The sequence below is a fragment of the Varanus komodoensis genome, unplaced genomic scaffold (genome assembly GCF_004798865.1).
Source record: "Varanus komodoensis strain SLA01 unplaced genomic scaffold, ASM479886v1 scaffold13_3, whole genome shotgun sequence".
In the NCBI taxonomy this organism is placed as follows: Eukaryota; Metazoa; Chordata; class Lepidosauria; order Squamata; family Varanidae; genus Varanus; species Varanus komodoensis.
The window spans coordinates 4,819,885-4,841,155 of record NW_025335409.1 but is presented as its reverse complement, the minus strand read 5'-3'; the positions used below and the strand labels follow the sequence as shown (position 1 = coordinate 4,841,155).

The following is a 21,271-nucleotide window of genomic DNA, read 5'->3' as shown; positions in this document are numbered from 1 at the left end:
GCAGGACTCCAGCCAAAAGTGGGTGTGCCTGAGACTCAGTTTATATACTACAAGAGATTGGTAAATTAGCCCTCTGAACTGTACCCAGTGAGGAGCTTTTCGGACCAAATTTAAGATCTTTCGATCTTAAGACCAGGTGTGTTCAGTATAGCAATTTACACGTAACAGTCTGGAAGCACTATTCTGAACTAACTGCAGTTTCCAAATATTGATCAAAAGAAGTCTTTCAAACAACAAACTTGAATAATCTAATCATATGTTTTCAAGTTTTTTCCTGTGTGAGATGTTATTACAATCCAAATGAATAAAAACATTCCCTATGTTGTCATAGCCGTTTCTTTCTTATGTTTCTTTTGTTTGAAAGCTGCTTGTGTGATGAACAAAAAATATGGAAAGTGTGTAAACTATGTTATCTTGTGTGTCTTATAACAACAATAAAAAGGCTGACAGATGAAGCTTTAAACACATCAATTCTTAATTGTCATTAACTCAATTGTAAAAATAAAAAACCCAGACTTACACAATTCTGTACACCATACAATATGGTGTACTGTAAAAGCAGTTAAAAATAAAGTTTTTGTATTAAAGTAATAGTCACAATTATTGCAACGTAAAGTTCTAAAACAGAAGCTTCCTTAATGCATACACTGTGTTCTCTTTGGTACCAAGTAAATGCTTTTTAAAAAAATTCTCAGGTATTTGAGCCCTTAAGTTTAATTTTCAAAAGTGTTACTGAATATTTTTGAATATTTCCATTGCTCCTAGCTTTTACTCTGATTTTAATTTGGTTTTGTGTTATTTCAATCTTTTAAAGGTTTTAGATATAGATATAGATGATACAGATATAGTTAATGAATTGTCATGCTGCATTTTCCATTTTAACATTTGTGAACCATTCACAAAGGTTTAGCTATTGGGCAATACAGACAAATTTTTACAACTCCCAGGATTCACTAACCAATCATACTTTCTGAGAAATGCTGGGAGTAGTAGGATTTTTTTTCTTTTCAAATATTATAGGATTATAGCAGTATAGGTATACTGTGTAAAGCAGGGGTCTCAAACTCAACTTACCTGGGGGCTGCTGGAAGTAGAGTCTGGGTGAGGCTGGGCCACATCAAGTATTCCACCACTGCGGTGGGGGTGGGCCGCTCATCCCGTGTATCTCCCGGAGGCTGGCCCGGGCGCCGTCGGCGCTTTGAAGGCCGCAGGGCCCCTTCCCCTTCCCCATGCCCTGCCCGTCCCGGCAATTGGCCCGCGGGCCGCGAGTTTGAGACCCCTGGTGTAAAGTGTGCAGATTTCAGTTCAAGGCTCAATCACAAACATGCATTTAACCCTATTGAGATGCTATCACCACAAGATACGTTCAAGCAATTGCTAGGGCCCAAAGCATGGTTTCGGATCCATCTGCTATACTTTTTCCCCAGATACCAGGTGCAAAGTGGCTTCTGGCCATCATCTTTTTTTTTTTTTTTTTTTTTTGCAAAGATTCAGGAGTCTTTCTTGATCACTGTGGGAGGAAAAAAGAAAGACAACATTCTTTGTGGTTGCAGCTAACTATTTTACAGTGTTCTGGAATGACTCAAGTTCCAGGACCTTGGACAGCAGAAGCCACTCAGCACTGGAGCACTGCCAAAATAATAATGAAAAGGGAAACAAGCCAGGCATGATGAATTGGTGTCTTGCCTCAAATGGGAGCTTTTACTGGAGGCCCCTTAAACTCTGGAGATGACTATCTTGGTGCATCATGTAGTTGGCATATAGCTGAAGTGCTTAAATATTTTTAAACAGCATGTGGTTAACAATTTGCATGAAAGAAAAGGCTTACGAACATGCATTTGTAGCTTAAGTACATGACCCAACAGCCTAGTCCTCTTCTTAAGTGAGAGTATGGGAATGCAAGCAATATGTCTGTTCCAGCCCTTACATGCAATTTTAGGTCTCTTTTCTGTATCTGTTGAATTCCCTACTCTACTTGTAGATCTCATGTGCATTGTTTTCCACAAAATTAAAACTTCAAGCTTCCATATATAAAAATAGCTATTCAAAGGTAAAAAGCATTCATGAACTCATCAAACATCAACTCAGTTCTTATGACACTAGGGGGGTTAACAAGGCATGGTGACTTGTTAATCACCCCTGTATGTTTTCCATATTTTCTGAATTATCCTCAGCAGATGCAGGTTTTAGGCAAATCCAGGGAGAGTGGATTATTAGAATGCTTCAAACACCAGATACAACAGATCATGTTAGCAATTTATGACAACTTACCCCAGTGAATATATTATTATTTTAAAAAGGTTTATTTATGTATTTATTTAGATTTTTCTATACTGTCCCATTTCCATGTGCTCGGAGTAATTAACAAGCGATTAAAACCAATGATAATTCAGTTTAGACTAAAAACAAACATAAAACTAATCTGGGAAAGTTCTTCAAAGTAACAGTCCAGAATATCTGACACCTCTTTCCCAGCAAAACAGTTAGGGAAAGTTGGCATATGACTGGCACATGCAGGCACAGATATGGTGCCACCATGACTTATTAACCACCCTCCTTCACATGAAACAGGCCAATGGCCATATTGCGGGGAGGGTGGAGGAAGAAAACTAAGGCAATTTAAAAAATTCTTTCAGGTCATTTTTGAAAATTCATCATTGCACATATGTGAAAATGAATTCTGGCAGTTTTTATAAATTTTGTTCTTCCATAAATTGTAGCTCACGTAGGAATAAGAGCTATAAAAGTAGATCATGTACTTGCTCACTGGTTCACTAGTCTCGTTATGGCTAACCAAGTTTCTAAAATCTGTATTGAATAATTTAGGGTATAATCCTATACAAATCTATACAGAAAATAGGCCTAAAACTTGCCCAGCCAGTGGATAAAAATAATTGTAAAACCTGATGATTTATGAACAAAAAGTGCGTCACAACATAATGAATATGGATAGTGTCTTTTCCCAAAGGCCAGTTGGCAATTGTAATTTGGTGAGCCTGGTGCATGGGGTACTGCTAAGCAATTTCATAGACATGGTTTATCAGCATTGACACTAGCCAAGTGCACACTTGCCTTGGAGAGTTCAAACAGAGTGGTGCTTATTTTATTTCATTTATTTTTAATTTAGCAAAAGTGCTCATGAGTGGTGGAGCACCTCTGTAATGTCTGTCTTCTATGAATACGCCAAAGCAAAGGAAACATTGCTTATTTTAAATACCGTTGAAATACTGTAAAATTAGTGCATTGACAGTATCCTGTCTTGGGTAGGAAAATAACATCCAGAGCTGTCCGAGGTTGAACTGAATGAACAAGCAACCCATGAGGTCAATTAACAAGCATGCTATTTGAAGGCTTCTTTGGGATCCTTAGCAATGTCACATAAATGTGCACAAAGGAAGTTTTCAGGCATTTGTGTCATTTAGAGAATGCAGTAGACCTGGTTTGGGTGGCAAAATGTCTGAGAAAGACTATGGCCCTTTTGATCATGGTGATTTTCAAAACATTTTCACCTGAACATTTCATAAATTAAACATAGAAACATAGAAACAGAGCAAGTCAGAAGGGGCCTCCCAGGCCATCTAGTCTGACTAGCCGGCTCTGCTCACGACATGCCCACCATGTGCATGTCCAGCCTATCTTTGAACACCCACACCGATGGGGCCTCAATGACCTATCGTGGAAGCCCATTCCACACCCTCGGGGTTCTGACTGTCAGGAAATGTTTCCTGGCATCCAGATGGAACCTTGGCTCCCTGAGCTTTGCTCCATTGGAGTGCGTCCTGCCTTCCTCTGCAGGGGAGAACAGGTCTCTACTCATCTCCATGTGACATCCCCTCACATACCTGTTTGTCGCCAACAGATCCCCTCTGAGTCTCCTCTTCTCCAGGCTGAAGAAACCCAGTTCCCTCAGTCTCGCCTCATTCCCCATCCCCTGCAAACTGGCCACCAACCTTATGGCCCTACGCTGCACTGACTCTAACCTGGCTATATCCTTTCTGTAATGAGGGGCCCAAAACTGAGCACAGTACTCCAGTTGTGGGTGCACCAGAGTCGTATAGAGTGGTAGTAATACCTCTCTTGATCTAGAAGCCACACTTCTGGCTAATTGTCAGTTTTATTTAGGTCCATAAAATATTTCATGTTTATTGTTCCCCAAGTATGTAAAACAATTTTGCAAAACCAGTCAGAGACATTAGCATCACTTAAAGTAGACAATTGTCTTCTCATGATTTCTGATTGAGATTTGAGTATGATGATTAATTATCTTTCCTTCTGGCACTCTGATTCAAATATTGGTCATAAGGGTTTGTAAATGGAAAAATATGGTGTGGATATAGAGATGCTGAACTGACTCAGGTGCCCCTTCTTTTTAATAACATTTCCATTCACCTTTTTTTTCTTTGCTACTGCTTTATGCTGCTTGAAAACCGTCTAGTTCACACTCTGTTTTTGGCTGCAGTGCTTAAGCTCATAGGTATAGGCTCAAAGAATAAATACTCATCATCATCATCATCATCATCATCATCATCACCACCACTATCACTAATGTTATTAGCCTGCTGCTTTCCAGAAGAATATGCCCAAAGCAGCAAATTGCAAAGCAGTTGAACTTCAATAAATTTCAAAATGTGCCCATGGCTCCAGAAAGGTTAGGCATAGGGGATTAGACTAATGAAATTGGGCTGGGAGCACTCCTACACTCCTAGGTCATCAACCTGTGTCAGCAGGTAAATACATAATAGACATATCCCTTTGGATTTCCTGCAAGATAAAAATAAAACCAAATTCTGTTTCTTCCCCTATTAAATTTTCTTGTTTTGAAAACAAAACTTCAAGTTGTTGGTTTTTTTCTTTTTCATCAAGGAAAATTATTCTAAGATCAGAGGAGATGAATGCTTGGTGGATTAATTCACATATGTATTGAGAGACAGACTAATATTTCTCATTTCTGGTTGGAAAGTAGCATTTGTGAAAATACTCATAAGACTGGCTGTGTTCTGTAAGGACAGTTGGCACTAGAGCAGATTGAGATAGCATAATTTGTAGGGCATGTTGTTTGGAAATTTGGATAGCTGAGTGCTCTACTGCTGTATTTTTGCCATAAATGCCAGTCCCAACAGAGAAAAATGACCCCTGGCAAAACACTGGCCTTGTTGGAGTTTTTTCCCTTCCTGTAACAAACAGGCTAGGAAATTCCACTGATCTAAACTCTGGCTCACAACAATGCTAAAATGTAACAAAACTCCAAGGACCAGAGTGGATAAAGTTTTGCTCCATTTCATGACCCCAGTATTGTTCCAATGTGTTCACCTTAAAGACAATCCTAACAAACTATGAGTTTAAAAGAGTCTTTGTGATTATTATCCATTAAACTATTTCTGTAAAAGTGTTGTGTAAGAAGTTAGAATGGATTTAGAAGGCTATGCAGCTGAATCATGCCATGAAATTCAACATGGCTGCCAGTGTCATAATCAGAATTAAGAAATCAGGAGTAAACTGTAAGTTCAACTCTGTCCCATGCAAATTTTCGCCCACCTGCATTACTTTCTGAGAATTCATTACTTTGCAGCATGACATTTGCACCATTGTTAATAACATAAGAAAACAGACGTAAGACCAGAACAAAGACCTTTTGAGTGTAGCATCTGTCCTCACAGTGGCCGACTAGGAGCCCATGAGCAGGGAATAATAATAGTAGCTACATCTTATTCATACTCCCAGCATATGGCATTGAGAAGCATACTGCTTCAAATCCTAGAGATAAGAGAGAACTATGACTAGCAGCTATTGAAGCCTTATCCTCCATTTAGGTCATTATGCCAAATTGAGGCAGCAAATTCCACAATGCACTGACTCATAAAGCCCTTTTTTGTCTTCCAATATTCAGCTTTATTGAATGCCCCAATTTCTAATGTTTTGAAGGAGAGAGAGGAAAACCTTCACACTACCCAGTTTCTCAACATCACACATATTTTTATTCACCTCTGTTATCCCCCCCACCTGTACATTGTTTTCAAACTTAAAAGTCCCAACTATTGTAACCTTTCCTCTGATGGAAGATGCTGCAGCCCCAAAATCTTTTAGTTGTCCTTTTCTGCCTTTTTCTCAGTTGCACAATAGATGCCTTAGGTATGTTTTATATGTACATACAGTGTATTATAGTGACAGTTCTATTTTCTATTTATTTCCTAATGATACCCTACATGGAATTTGCAGCAATGGATCAAGGTGCTGCTTTTATAGGGGTGTTATATATCACTGCTTTAACTTCTTATTCTATATTCCCCCCCCCCCTTTATTTTAGTGATAGATACTTGTATATGAAGGGAACTGGATTAAAAAATGGCCACTGATGCTTTAAGATACATCCAAAATGTAGTTTTCCAAAAACAGGACAATAGCATGCTTTTGCTTTTAACATGGTACATAGAGGTTACGTGCAGCTACTTCCTACTTGTACTGAAAAAGTTGGACTCATGTGTTTCTTTTGTTTGTGTGTGTTTTCTCACTGGCCAAGCTTCAGGCACATGTGTATTCTCTTGAGGATAGACTTAATTGTTAGTGGGTGGAGAGATTTGGATTTTCATCTATTCATGTCATCTGGACAACAAATTATTCTTCAGACCCTAAATATTTAATTTGGTAGCTTATTTTATACCTACTAATAATTGGTCCTTCTATATTTTCTTACCTAGTTGGCTTTTTCCCAAAGCATCAAATGACTGAATATCTGTTCAAGTACTTGAAGTGTTTAAATACATTAACTGCAGTTTGTGCATCCTGGTATGTTTGTGGGAGAATAACTCCCATAGTGGTGTTAAGAACTGGGGAGGGTCAGAGGCAAAAGAATGTGCTGGCTTTGGTAGTCAGCTTTTTTGCGAGGAAAGGCAGAGTCTCTACTCATTCCCAAATATTTTTTTTTATTTTTATTTTTATTTTTCAATTTATATCCTGCCTTTTTCCTACAAAGGGCTCAAGGCAGCTTACATCATTCTCCTCTTTCATCTTATCCCCACAACAGCAACCCTGTGAGGTAGGTTGGGCTGAGAGTCTGTGACTGGCCCAAAGTCACCCAGTTGGCTCCATGGCTGAGCGGGGACTCGAACCCAGATCGCCTCATTCCCAAATAGGTGTCTTGTTTCTGAGATTATTTCTCTTGTTGGTCTTTGATGGCGTTCCAAGGCCTTGAACAAATGTGGAAATGAAATGTCACTTTTCTTCAGCCCCACAGCTGAGTGTCATTTCTGTTTTTGAGTCACCTTCCTTGCAAGTGTAACAGCTTCACACTCCCAGCACCACCTTCCCTCACAATTGTGAACTGGGAAAGATAATGGTGTGTTCATCTCAGTCATACCAGCTACTGGGCTGCCTCCCTGCCTTTTGACACATTCACTCCTTACCATTATGTCTGAGAAAACAGCAACCCTTCTGTGGGCTCCCATGATCCTGTGGGCTCACTGGATTAAAGATGCACTCACCCCAGCAAATGGATGTGGGTTTACTGGACTAAGAAGCAAGACATCCTCACTGCAGGTTCCTCTTTAAGAAAGCCAAGTCTGATGTAGAAGGCAAATGTAATGCTAATAGGGTTTTGTTGATCTGTTGCATTTGATTATCAATTCAGAAATAGCACCATGATAAAAGCAGATAACATATCTCACTAGGTTTGACTAATGACATTGCCACTGCAGTATCCTGGTTCCTGTCCTCAACTCAGGCTCGTTTTCTTTGCCAGTTCATTGCATTTCATCTGTATAGCTGTTTTATGACCCGGTAAGGTCAATGAGATACCTGCCATTAGAATGAGCAAGCAGCAGAATACAAAACGTAACTTAACCTGGAAGCCATTTTTAACTATCTCCGTTGCTTTTTACCTTCTGTTTTAAATAATGTTTGGGTTAACTGTTTGAAAACTTTCTAAATAGATCAGGAATGACCAAGCTATACAGTCTCAGGGCCTATTTTATTTTCTACATAGTGATACTGTAATGAGAAGTAGCTTTGACAACAAATTGTTGATTTTTCTCTAAAATGCATACTGTTCTAATAAGTGTCTCGAATACAAAACATTCAGAATAAGTCATGACATGAGATGTATATAGTATTTGGACTATGTCTTTCATATTTGTGTCTTTCACATCTTGCTTATGAGTGAACATTTTGCCCCGTCTTGATTATAATTTGATAAAGCTATCAGTGAGGAGATTTTTTTTTATCAGTGTCAGCGTACAGAACTCCATCTGTCATTCTGAGGTGAATCAAAGTAACATCTAAAGCTCACTCCACCAGAGCTAGGGTTATTAAGTAGCATATTAAAATTGGGCAAGCTTTCAAATGAATTTGCAAAAATCACTAGCTCGGAACATTATTGTGTTGTTTTTATTTGTTGTGGTTCTTGTTTCTATATTGTTTGGCTGTTAAAAAGACAAGTAATGCAACTTACAAATCTTAAAATATGCAATGCAAATAGTAACATGTTCAAACAAAATAATCAACAATATGTATATAAGTAACCACATTCAAACATTTAAATCAATTTAAATGCATGTCATCGTTGAAATGCAGTGTCAATTTTTTCTCAACCTCACTAAAGCACAATAGATTCATGACAATAGGAGCTATGTCATTTCTATATTAGTAAGGACAAGAGATGTTGAGTGTGATGTTCCAGGTTTCTAAGAGTAACTATGGCAATAATTGTATTAATAACATTTTGGAGCAATGTAACTCAAGATCCACTGGTTAGATGGAGTTGAGATGAAGTAGTGTCCTTACCTTGGTGTAGGGCAACTCTCCCAGCAGCAGGGGACACCACTGCCTTGGTACACTAATATAAAGCTCCTCAGGAATGAATCTGCTGCTGATGATGTAGCCACTAATAGGCCTTGACAAGAAGCCCCATCAAGTGGTCTTCAATCTGCTGGATCCCTTCATAACCTCATCAGGCCCTGAGATCAGGCCTCTCACAGTTAGCCTATAGCTGGAGCTCATGGGATGAAAAAAGCTAGGAAGAAAAAGATTAAGTTTGCTCCCCCACCCCCACCCCAAGCCAGTGGAAGCTGCCAGAGCTTTGACAATGATGGGCAAGTCACCATTTTACATTGTAGCCAAAAACCAGTTATGGTTTTTTTTCTGTTACCTGAGTTGATGAGAGCAGAGCTGTAAAAAGGAGGACCAGCCCTCACACGTTACAACCTCCCCAGCTAGCTAGTTCAGATATGTAGGGAAAGGTAGATGAACTGGTGTTGGCAGAGCTCTGAACTGTCAGGGTCACCATGCAGGATTACTGAAGCAGAGCATGGGAACCAAACCCTTTTAGAGCAGAAGGTGAGGCTCCATAGGCTCACTCAAGGGAACGGTAGAGATTAAGCAGGGGTTCTTAAACCCTATCAAGAGGCATCAGGCCAAGAGAATGGGGCAGTTAACTATTGTCCATCACCACCCCACATCTAGCCTTCAAGCACTGTGACCTACCTTGAAGACAGAGCCAAGTCCTACATGACAAGCAGAGGAGGGGGGACTATTCCATTTTGAATTCAGCTTTTCACGTGGGCAGACATTGCTCCCACGTATCAGAGGGATAATTCATTTGATTTATGTTTTGTGGAAACCTGTAGAGCTCAAGAAAGGATCATGCTCTAAAGGTTTCCACTGGAGGGGTGGGGGGAATTGGGCTGGGGGGATTTGCTCCTGGCAAGATCCACATAGAGTTGACTACAAGCTCCCTATTGATCAGACACTTTTTAAACCTATGAACCTCTATAGGATATCATGTGCATTGCTAATGATGTGTGCTGAAAATTATAATTTTAATTATTATGAATAACTAAAACTTGATAACAGAGTTGGAATGCTAGCTGAATAGGAAAAAAGGGTTGTGTAACTTTTCCTGCACCATTCAATTCCTACTTGAACATAGGAAACCAAACTATATCTCTAGTCCTAAAAATAGAGAAATACTTCTCATACCAGTTATATGCCTAGAAATAAATTAAATTAAAGCCCATTGTGCATCAACATCTTGTGGTACTTAACAGGGTCTGATCCATTCCCCTACTGCTACCCCCATCAGTCACTAAATTCCCTCCTTCTCAGCCATCTGTTTTCTACATATCTTGCCTTACTCCCACCCATCTGTCAGTCTCCACTGAAAACTACATACCAGAGGGAGGACAGGAAGAGAGAAACCTGCAGCCTGCTGCCACTGCTGGAGAAGCATTAGTTTGGTGAGCAGGTGGAGGACAGAGGGTTTGAATGCTGATGTGTGGGAGAGAGGGGATTGAGTTTTACTCAATTGTTGCATTATTCTTTTATGACCTCTGCACACCAAACAATATTCTACTGAATGCATTCAACAGTTGCAAAATAAGGATATAGTTTAGAGGAATATTAGTCACCTTTGATGTGAGATCCCTATATACAGATATTCTGTGACATGACTCATTTTATATAATAAAGAATACCCTGTAAAAAAGACACTGTAAAACCACCTACACATGTTCTAGCAACTCTTGGAAATTGCTTCAATTAAATACTTTGATTTTAATAAAATGTTTCTAGTAGGTTACAGGAATAGTTATGAGATTCCCCAGTGGTTCTAAAATCTCCAATTTGAATGCAGCTAGTTTTTAAAACAAATCTGTTCTTTTGAAATTCCATTTCTGTAGGGTGGGGATATGTTGATAATCTTGGAAATTTGTCATCATGACAACCTTTTATTTGACTTACTATCATCTTTCGAAATACAATTCAGTCCAATAAAAATTAAATTCTTAAGGTTTTTAATCAGGAAAGAGGTATACATATTTCTAACGTGTTACAAAAAAATTATGTTTCTTTTAATGGACTATATTCTTACTGTGTGCCAAAAAACACAGCACTTTCAATCTAAAACGTAAATACAGCTTAGAGTATTTCAGAACTTATACCTGATACAAGAATATATTCTAGAGAACTGGAACTTTTTATAGCTTCCCCTGTTATGTATGTATGTGCAGTGGCATATGTATGTTTTGATAGGGTGTGCTATGTAAAATATCCTAAAGTGAAATATGGAGTCTGCCAAACTAAATATTAAAAGGTTTGGTTTTGTTAAAGTGGATCTTCCCTTTATGATGTGCATTTAGAATATGGCACCAATATTGTCGATTAGGAAATCTGTTGATTCTTCTTAGATTACACATTCTATAAGTAAACTTGGAAAAAAAAAACAATTTTAAAGGAATATTTCCAGCTTTGCTGAAGATCACAATGTCAATCACACGTCACATTTCATTGGTCCCTTGGATGTTTCATGTCCATATCAGACTGTGATATTTGTTTGTTTGTTTCTATTTTCACACGAAAATATGTATTTTTTCTGTAGTTTTCAAAATGTGCCAAAAATGCATCAGTTGTGTGCACTTTGAAATGCACACATTCTATTAATTAAAGCACAATTGTGCACATCTTGGAATAATATGGATTTGTATGTGTATTTTTGAAATGTATAGGTGTATTTTTAGTCCATGAATTATATTCCAAACTTGGAAATCGAGGACTGTTCAGGAGGTATGAACTGGATCATCCTGATCAAAAACAAATGGAAACTAACTTCTTATATATCGTTAGTAGAAACTGATATTTTATGAGGCTTTTTTCACTTTTGAAAATGAATATGTCCTCCCCCTCTGCATCTTCTGCTGGATGGGATTTTTTTTGTCTTAAGTAGAGCAGCTTGGAGGGAGAGGGAAGGCAGTTTCAGAATAGCTTGTACCCTGGCTGCTAAAGTATGATCCCTCTCTGTACCTCAGAACAGTCCCTTTGACCCCATTCTGACATCACTCTTGCAACCTTGGAAAGCAGTCAGCACTTTTTTTTAATGTCAGCAGGCAAGGGCATGTGTCAGAGCTTCAGTTGCCAGATTTGATACTGGAACACTATCTCAAGCCTCAGAGTGAGGAATCCAAACTGCTGTATGGCTGCTCAGACAGTGTCTGGGACGTTTTTCCCCAAACAGTTATCTTGTAGATACTGAAGGAGTTTGCTTAGCTTAACAAACACATTTGCTTTTTGTAAAACTGCTTGCTTTAGAGAGGAAAAAGAGAAGGCAAAAGAAAGTTGATAAAGGGAGACAAAGAGGTAGTGTGAAGAAGACCCCCACGCAAGGTCTGGCACGCAGTGATCATGCTCCCCCTGTGAGGGGACTGGATGTAGATAAGCACCTGCACAAGGCCAGGCATGCAGCGGACGTGAAGACCCCGCAAGGGGATTGGGTGAGGGAACAATGGGGGCGAGATTAAGTGGAAAAAGAAAAGAAAAGGGATAAGAAGGATGAGTGGGAGGAATGTGTGTGTGTGTCGCTTCCTGCCTGCGTGTAGGGAGCGGACACCCGGTTGCTTTGCTCAGCTGAATAAAGAAAACTGAACGAATCTCTGCCTGACTGAACCTCATTGGCACTTGGTTTAGTGGGTGTGTAAGTCACCTGGCTAGCAGGGACACAAACAGATACAAAACAGGACCTTCAGCATTTAGAACAGGCATAGTAGAATTGCAGCCATCAGAAATTAACTTTGATTTGATAGCCTGTTGACTTACAAAAATCATCTGGAAATAGACTTAATTAAACTATTCATGATCTTCAAACCACAGTGTATTTGTTCAATTGATTTTGAATGTTTTATCCATAGAATAAGCCATTGTTCAATATTGTTCAGCAAGTGAAATATATTAATTACAAGCAAAGTTGCAAAAATGTCATTGTGGGAGGGGAGTGGGGGGGGTAGGAACAAATAAATTCTTACTTCTATAACATGGAAGATAAACAACCCTCTGGAATTGTTATTGTTATTTAGGGAGATGGGGTAGTTTTAAAGAAAAATATGTATTAATTAGTCATGCAGGAAATGTTGGTATTAAATCTATCTTCAAAGAACCACATTATTATCAGGATAGCTAACCATTCCCAAAAGAAATACTCCCTGTATTTCAACCCTTTAAAAAATATGAACAACAGATACAATATGACCCATTCTAAAGAGAAGACATATTTTCCTGGAAGAAGAACAGCTTGTATGCCAATTAATGTATTACACATTTTATTAGAAGAAAGTATTTCCTGAATGTGAAAATAATGGCTCTGCCTCAACTGCATTCTATACAAGGCTCTTCTTTATGCCCTTTCTAATATAAACTTAAGCTGGTATCTGATGGGCTAAACATAGGGTATCATGCACGTACTGGGACTTTTCAGCTGCAACACTGCATGCATCTAGAATCTATGCATGAGTTTCAGGGAACTGTCTGGAATGGCATCCCATGTTGTATGACCGAATGCTTCTTCAGGAAAATAAATCAGAACATATCCTTTCTTCTACATATGCAAAGTGTTTTCACTCATATATGCAAGTGAAAACATATGCAAACATGTGCCATATATACAAAGAAGGTACAACTGATCTGACTTCATTGCATAACTGAAGGTCAAGAGTAAATAAAACCTTTTGCTTTAAGACAGGGCTCCTCAAACTTTTTCAATAGGGGGCCAGTTGAAAGGTAGTGACTACATGCATGGGCCGGTGACAAGGGGAGGGCTGGGCGCACGGGCCGGTGAGGCGTCCTCGGGTGCATAGGAGGTGGCGCTCTGTGCACGTGGCGGCAGCTCACTCAGAGATCTCCCAGCAAGTCCAAAACCATCTCCGAGTGAGCAAACCACTGCCTCCAGCCCACGCTGCAAGGCAGTGGCAAGTGCGCATGCGCGGGAGAGGCAGGTGGAGATGTTTTGCTCGCTTGGAGGTGGTTTTGATCTCACTGGGAGATCTCTCAATGAGTCCAAAACCATCTCTGAGTGAGCAAGCCACCGCCTCCAGCCTGCGCTGCAAGCTCGCGCATGGGTGGGGGGCGGTGGTGAGGGGCAGCAGAGCGGGCCGGATGAATAAAATATTATAAGCTTATTAGGCAGTATATGCTTTGTATTCAACCTTTCTTCTTGTGAGTAGCGTTGAAGGATGAGGAAGCTGAGCTGTATTGACCAAGCAATATGAAGAATCATGGGAGTTCCTGAGGAAACAATGTGCTAGCAGATAAACTGTTTTGTTTGGGACAAACTGTTTTAATTTTTATGGATTTACAGATTTCCGTAAGCAGAACTCTAAAATGGCGCATTCCCACTTGTGGAAGCAGAGAGGCAATTTTTACAAATTTTACCTACCTTCATTAGTCCCCTTTGTCCATCAGAATAGCAGGAACCAGCAAACATCAACTGTTCCTTCTTCCACCAAAGGGGTCGCCACCAGATCAAAGAAGGATCTTTTAGAAGGATCGCTTCTACTCACAGAAGGCACATCTGGACTCCAAGTCAGTGTTGTGATCCATTTTCTGTAAAGTATTAATGTTTATTTTTTATTTTGTATTGTGCAAGGTTTTGTTCAGAGCTGAAGGCCACAGACATAAAGAACAAAACAAACCACTATGAATAGATTTATAGATAAAAGTGATTGAATGTGTGGGTGGATATATAGAGACAGGTGTGCAGCAGCAAGATGGAAACCAACATGTTTAGGATTTACAAAATTTCTAGGTTATTAATCTGTTTCTCATATTATATAAAATAAATGTGTGTCAGTTGTTAAAGAGTATTGAACATTTTCTACAGTTATTCTTATTGAAGAGAATCAAATAGTAGTTTTGCTTATTATAAACAATAAAACTTCACAATGTGATATACATTATTTAAAATATATGTTATTCTTAACAAAAATGAAAAAAGTAAGAGGGAACAGAACTAAAATAATTCATTATTTCTACAGTCCATAAAGTCTACTCTTTGTTTAACCAGTAAAACACCAAACATTTCTTCTGAAAGTTATATATTTATCTGCTTCATTTAACAAATACGTTAATTTCATTATATACTGTTAATTGTTACAATATATGAAGTGAAATGGAAGTATCAGTTGGTCTCCTGGGGAGTGGGCGCATGGTGTTTATTGTTAATTTAGATGCTAATATTATTGATATATTTTGAAGACTATGTATTTGTACTTCAATTGTATTTATGTTCTGTTTATAAAAAAAAAAGTGGGGGAGAGAAAAAGAAATATGTTAATTTTAACAAGAATGGTCAACCTACCATTCAGCCAAAAAATTACTGAAATTAATCTCTGGGAGCTCTATACATAATAGTAAATACCACAAAGCGTCTGAAACACACAGAAAAGCTTTGTTCAGTCGGTCGATCAGTTGATCATTCATTCATTCTTTCATTCTATTTATTAGTCACCCAATAATAATAATTCCCTAAGCAACAGACAAACAACTTAGGATCATAAAATCCATACAAAATGGTTTTATAAAGCAGTAATAACACTATTAATGAATTAAAACAAGAAAACTAAAAATCATAACAAGAAAGAAATAAGGCAATATCTAAAAATGTCTACATGTTGCAGAGAATTAAAAAAAAAAGTTCATAATAGGCTGTGAGAATAAAATGGTGTTTGCCTGGTGCAAAAAAGAGATCACAGTAGATGCCAGATGAGCCTTCTTTGGGAAATTATGCTAGATACAAGGAGTCTTTAATGACTGAGATAATCCATGGAGACCTTCTCTGAGACCCAGAGTCAGTTAAGATATGGCAAGTGGCTGCAAGAGAAAGGGCATTCTCATTACTGATGAAAAAACACGGACCTTCAGATACTGCAGTCCCAAGCTATGAAGCTGCATCTGCTTTCTTGAGGATTGGAAAGTGTATTTTTCCAGTCTATGGGTCATTGTTTTGTTTTCCATATTTGTTGGCATAATCTTGTTCAGTCTCTGCAGCTTGGGGTAGTTCTATTGGTAGCCTAACTGCTCTTTTGCTTTCCTTTTTCACTTTGTGCAGCTTTCACTTAGTTCAAATTTTGCAGATTCTCCTTCACATAATTTCTTTTCAAAGGAATTTTTCATCATTTTATTTCTTCTGTATAGGTCTACTCTATATTCTTCCACCTTATCTTAGTTTTCCCTCATCAGATAGTATGTTCCCTTGTTTGTCTTTTAATATTCCTAATCTAGATTTGAATTTCCCTTTGATTCTTGGGTCTTCTGGAAAAGGTTTCTTGTTTTTTTCCCCTTTTGTTGCTCTCTTCTATTTCTTTGCACTGATCATTGTAATACTTCTTTTTGACTTTACATGATAGTGACTGAAAAGTTGCATTCATGATTCTGATCCTTTCTGTCACCTTTTGCCTTTTCTTTCACCTGTCCTTCACAATTGTGATTATTTCCTCCATCATCCATCTAGGCATTTTCTTTCTTGTTGCTACAGAAATTGCCTTTTCCCCAAATAATATCTCTACTTTCATTCCACAGTTCTTCTGATCAGTTAAGTTCCATAATGTAAATCTGTTCTGTATGTGGACTTTAAATTCCTCAGGAATGTTAAGTTTTATTTTGTTTGTCCTACTGTTCTTTTTCAGCTTTATTCTAATATTTGATATTTATACTCCTGTCTCTAATTGTTGATACTCCTGTCTGATTTCTCTATTGATTGTCTGGTGATGTGCATGCATAGATACCTGACTGTTTGCCTGAAGTATATATTTGTTGTTGTCTTCACAGAATTTTGTAAGAGTCTTCTGGTTTTTTCTGATCCTAGGCCAAATGTTCCCACAAAATTTGAATCTGTTTTTTAGCTACTTTTGCATTGCAACCATCTATTATTGTTAGCATGGCTTGTTTTGGTGTGTTACCATTTTGATTTCTTCTTCTTCGGCTTCTTTTTTTCTCATAGACTTGACTGGTGATTATGTTGATAGGTTTTCTAAGATATCTGATGGATACGAGTCGATTGGATTTTGCATTATAACCCCTTAGAACCTGCTGTACATCCTGCCTCAGTATTACAGCAACTCCATTTATTTTGAGTTATCATTTCCAGCGTAAAATATTTTGGTTTGTCTGACTGTCCCTTTCAAGTCCACTTCAGTCTGCTGACACCAAGTACTGCAATGTTTAACCATTCTATTTCTTACTTTATGGTTTTCAGTTTGCCTTGAGTCATACTTCTCAGATTTCGTGTTCCCACAGTGTGGGTTGTGAAGCATCAGAATCTCCTATCAACTTTTTGCATGTTGGCCTCTAGACTGCTTTTTGGCTCTGATCTAGTTATGTCATTAACAACAGAACTATTCATACCTGGCTTTGGTTCTTCCCCAGGAGGTTATTGAATGCCTTCTTACCTGGGGGTCTCATGTTTTGACACTATTTCTTATTTTATTTTGGATTGTTTCATCATAGGACTTTCAAGATAATAAACATTCAGAAGCAGTTTACCATTACCTTCTTCTGCATTGCACTATTAAGAGTTAGCTGGAGTGTCACTGCCATTTTCTGTAAAAGATCCTCCACCAGTGTTGCTTTCTACTATTGCTGTTCCTCAGAAGTTGCCCTTCAAGAGTTTCTTCCTGCTCCCGCCCCCCAGTCACCATTAGAAACACCCATTTCTTCTGCTGATGTGACCATTACACCTTTGGAGAGTGTTTCAGGAGGAGACCTGATAGTGAAAGTCCAGTTGCATTCTTTGTGTTGAAATGTACTGTGTAGTTGGAAGCTAAACCAGGTTCACTGTAACGTATTTATATATGCTCTTGAATAATGGGAGGTTGTGGATGGATTCATGGATTACCGTGCATTATTCACAGTATTTTTTTAGAGCTGGTGTTAGGTTTGCAAGGCCCCTTAGTCCGTCTATTGATTTAGATAGTCTGAGGAACATCCTAGTTTTATCTCTGACAAGAATATTAAACCGTTAAATTTCTCATTCTCTATGAATTGCCAGAGTTGCATATCTTAGAGGCATACGTCTGATGTGTGTTCTTGCTTCAATTTTTTTAAATATTATCTTAAACTGAACATGTTAGGCCTTTTGGTTACCTTTGGTGGTCTTTCAGGAGTCACATTAAACATTATCAAACATTGAAAATAATGGTGCAAACTAATACAATGGAAATGAATGGGTTACATAGTTCCATTTTAAAGTGTGTGAAGGTATAATTTTTGAATGAAGTTGTTGTGTATACTTTCAGAGAAGGTGCATATCAACCCCCCAAATCCTCATCCTGACAACCAGGTGGTAAAAGCCATATTTTGACTCCATAGTGAGAGACCCATTCTATCTGAAATGGCTGAATGATTGACAATTTTTCATGAATATATACTGTGGCTGAAACATTTGATGACTTTGGACAATTAAGAATATGTGTGAATAATTCTGTGTCAATATTTTTATCATCAATATTATTTTGTCATGCAAAGCACAGAATAGAGAGGTTATTGTTAGAGATTAGTTCTTTGAGCCTTTTCTCAAGATGTATTAGCTATGCAAAATGAACTAAATGGAAGCTTTCATTTACTATCACAAGGATTAGTAACTGGAATATATACAATAAACATTTTGATATTTTGAATGTCAGATTTCTATGTACCTGCTATTGTAGATGTGTCTTCTATATAAACAGTGAGCTTGCTGTTCCACCGAGCTAAGGTCAGCTTGACCTAACTTTTCACACCATAGTATTGATTGTAAAATCTACCAATGCTTTGATTGTAGGTTTACAAGAACTGTGTGATGATGCTGTGATATCTTAATGGCTTTAGACATATATAGAGATTGGACAAAGCAGAAGTTTAATAGTGGATAAAAAGTCAAATGGTATTTCTTGTTAAATGTATATACATAAAATAGGGAAATTACACAATAATCAACCCAGTTTTTTGCCTTCAGCCTGTCTGAGGCCATGGGGGTTGGAGTCTGACCACTAGTCCGAAAAAGGAAAGGCTGTTTGCAAGAGTTCTGGGGTTCTTTTCCTGGAAAAGGTGAGAGGCTAAAGGCAGAACTCTGTCAAATAAACCTTGTGCCTTATATAAGCATATATATCTATATGGAACTGTTGTTAAAATGTTGGAGGCAGATGTTCTTTTCATTTACCTCTCAAATGGGTAGGTTAAAAAATCAAGATCTAAATTTCATGCTCTGCTTCAAGCGAGTGAAATGAGACCTGCTCTCTGTTTCACTTGCCAGTACTTGCTGCTTCATATTTCCTAGTCCATCAATAGTAAACAGTCTAAATATCAAGGAAACATGAAAATGTCAAAAGAAACATTGCTTTAACATTTAGAATTCAGGTTTGCAAGACACATCTATTGCAATACTACACTACTTTCTATGGACTGGAAATCTTTAAATCTTCCCCCTTTTTTTCGTAATGCCTCATTTTGTTCAAAAATTGTTCATTTGACTTTTCTTATCTGTGTAACTTTTTGTTTTTACTTCTGTATACATTTCTTTTAAAATTATTATTTTTGCTAATTAGTAATTTGACAGATCCTTTAAAATAAAGTTACCATTGTACATATTGATTTTAATATATGGTAATTTCTCATTTATTGTTTCTGTCATTAAGATCATTATTTTAATTATATTTATTATAAAGATCTGTTTAATAATGGTATCACTAGAGGGCAGTATTGATTAAATTAGTTTAATGAATAATCAAAATATGACCTTGTATCTTAATATCAGGAAATCACCTGAAATAATCCAAATAATTTACTCTATTATAGAATACTGGGAGCAAATAATTCTGCATTTCAGAATATCCCTTAGGTTATCTGATAGTAAAATTGTATAACTCCCCACCTTTTTGAGACAGCAGTAACCATGTATAGTTAAATCTTCACCTATTTAAGGTAGACAAAGTATTTTCTAATATTTTTAGAAGAGGGATCAGTAAGTATTTAAAGATGTTGTGGATGAAACACTGACACAGGTTAAAATCATAGTGTTGACTCATCTGTTCTTATCGACTTGCAGGTCTCCTGACAAATGCAACACAGAGAAGCCTTGTGAGAGTTTTTAGGCTCTGTGGGCTACATTCCCTAGTCAAGTTTCACTGCTGTGGATCATCGTCCATTCTATGTCATCAGTTCAACTGTCTATTTCTCTGTATCTCATCAAAGACAGCATAATTCTATGTTATGAGCTAAAGTCTGTTCTACCATACTAAGGAGCACTGGACTAAGGAATAGAAATGTAAGAGAAATGCTTGGGCATTAGCAATACAAAAACAACAATCACCAGTTCACAGTTAACGTCTCATCTGCGTTATACACCACTTCTGGACTTGATCTATGGTCATGTTTTAATCTGAAGAGTCAGCTACACTGGAGAGTACTCATCCCAATCAGCCTTAGAGAAGACTGTTTTGTCTACGGGAGGACACTAAGGTGCAGAAGACAATTTCTTCTTGTGCCCAAGACTGCCTGAATTGCTTTTATTTTCTTATGTTTCAGTATATACAATAGACCAAAGAGCAAAATCTATTTTAAAGTGGACACAATGTTACTGTTAACAAGGTTATTTGGGTTCAGCAGTATGGAGATCACCCTGCACGAATTCAGCTCGCCCAGTGCTGTGAAGTTGCTGTCCAGCAAAAGTAATTATGGAATACTGCAGAAAAAGCTGGAACTGCTCTTGGAAAAAAGTACACTTAAAAATATAAGGGAACAAGGAGAGAAAATGACCATTCTTCAGCAAGAAAACAGAACTTTGATCAAAAACAACACAAACTGTCTACGCACCACCTTTACTCCTCTGTGCTTAGATTGACTTCTCGTACTAAAATCATTTTTGAGTTTAACCAGTTCAACATGCCTCTTCTATGGTTCCATTTTTTGATCGTTAAAAGTTGGATAATACAGTATTTGCAAAGAGCATGTTCGGTCATCTGTGGCCTATGTCTCATCTGAAACACCATTTAGCACCAGAAAGCAAATCCAAGGGGTGGGGGGGAAGTAACACTTGTTTGAAAGAGATCATTAAATGTATTTTGAAAAGCCTAAAGTTATATATTTAACAGTTTTTATATGTTGTATATTTGTAGAAAATCCTATTTAACAATTAACGTGGTAACTCTGACAGAGATGACACAAAAAATGGTTCAGAGTTAAGTTGTTGTTTTTATTACTTCAGTTGTCTCTGAAATGACTGGTGTAGTTTGCTTTCTTCCATTGGGACATTCTGGATGTAAAGCATGACCAGAGAGGACTCTGTAGTAAAGCAAAGAATAATGTTGTTTATATTACATAAATGCATTCAACCATTGCACTGTTGGAAGGCTTTCTCTCTCTTTCTCTCTTTTGTTCTCCTTTTCCTTTCCCCCTTTTTCTTTGAGTAGGGTGGTCTTTTACCAGTAAAACAGTGTAAAATAGTTTAACCATTTCCTTTCCACATTGAGTTATGTTGTCTCTCTTC

At 37.8% G+C, this 21,271-nt stretch overlaps 1 protein-coding gene across 1 annotated transcript in view; it reads left to right on the top strand.

Moving 5' to 3' along the window:
- The window catches only part of TAFA5 (TAFA chemokine like family member 5), a 388,082-nt gene extending 367,542 nt beyond the window's left edge, over positions 1 to 20,540 (top strand). Inside the window, exon 5 of the mRNA XM_044423497.1 lies at positions 19,832 to 20,540. Within this exon, the coding sequence (XP_044279432.1) occupies positions 19,832 to 19,840 (9 nt within the window). The 3' untranslated portion in view covers positions 19,841 to 20,540. The remainder of the gene's footprint in view (positions 1 to 19,831) is intronic.
- Positions 20,541 to 21,271: the final 731 nt, after the last annotated feature.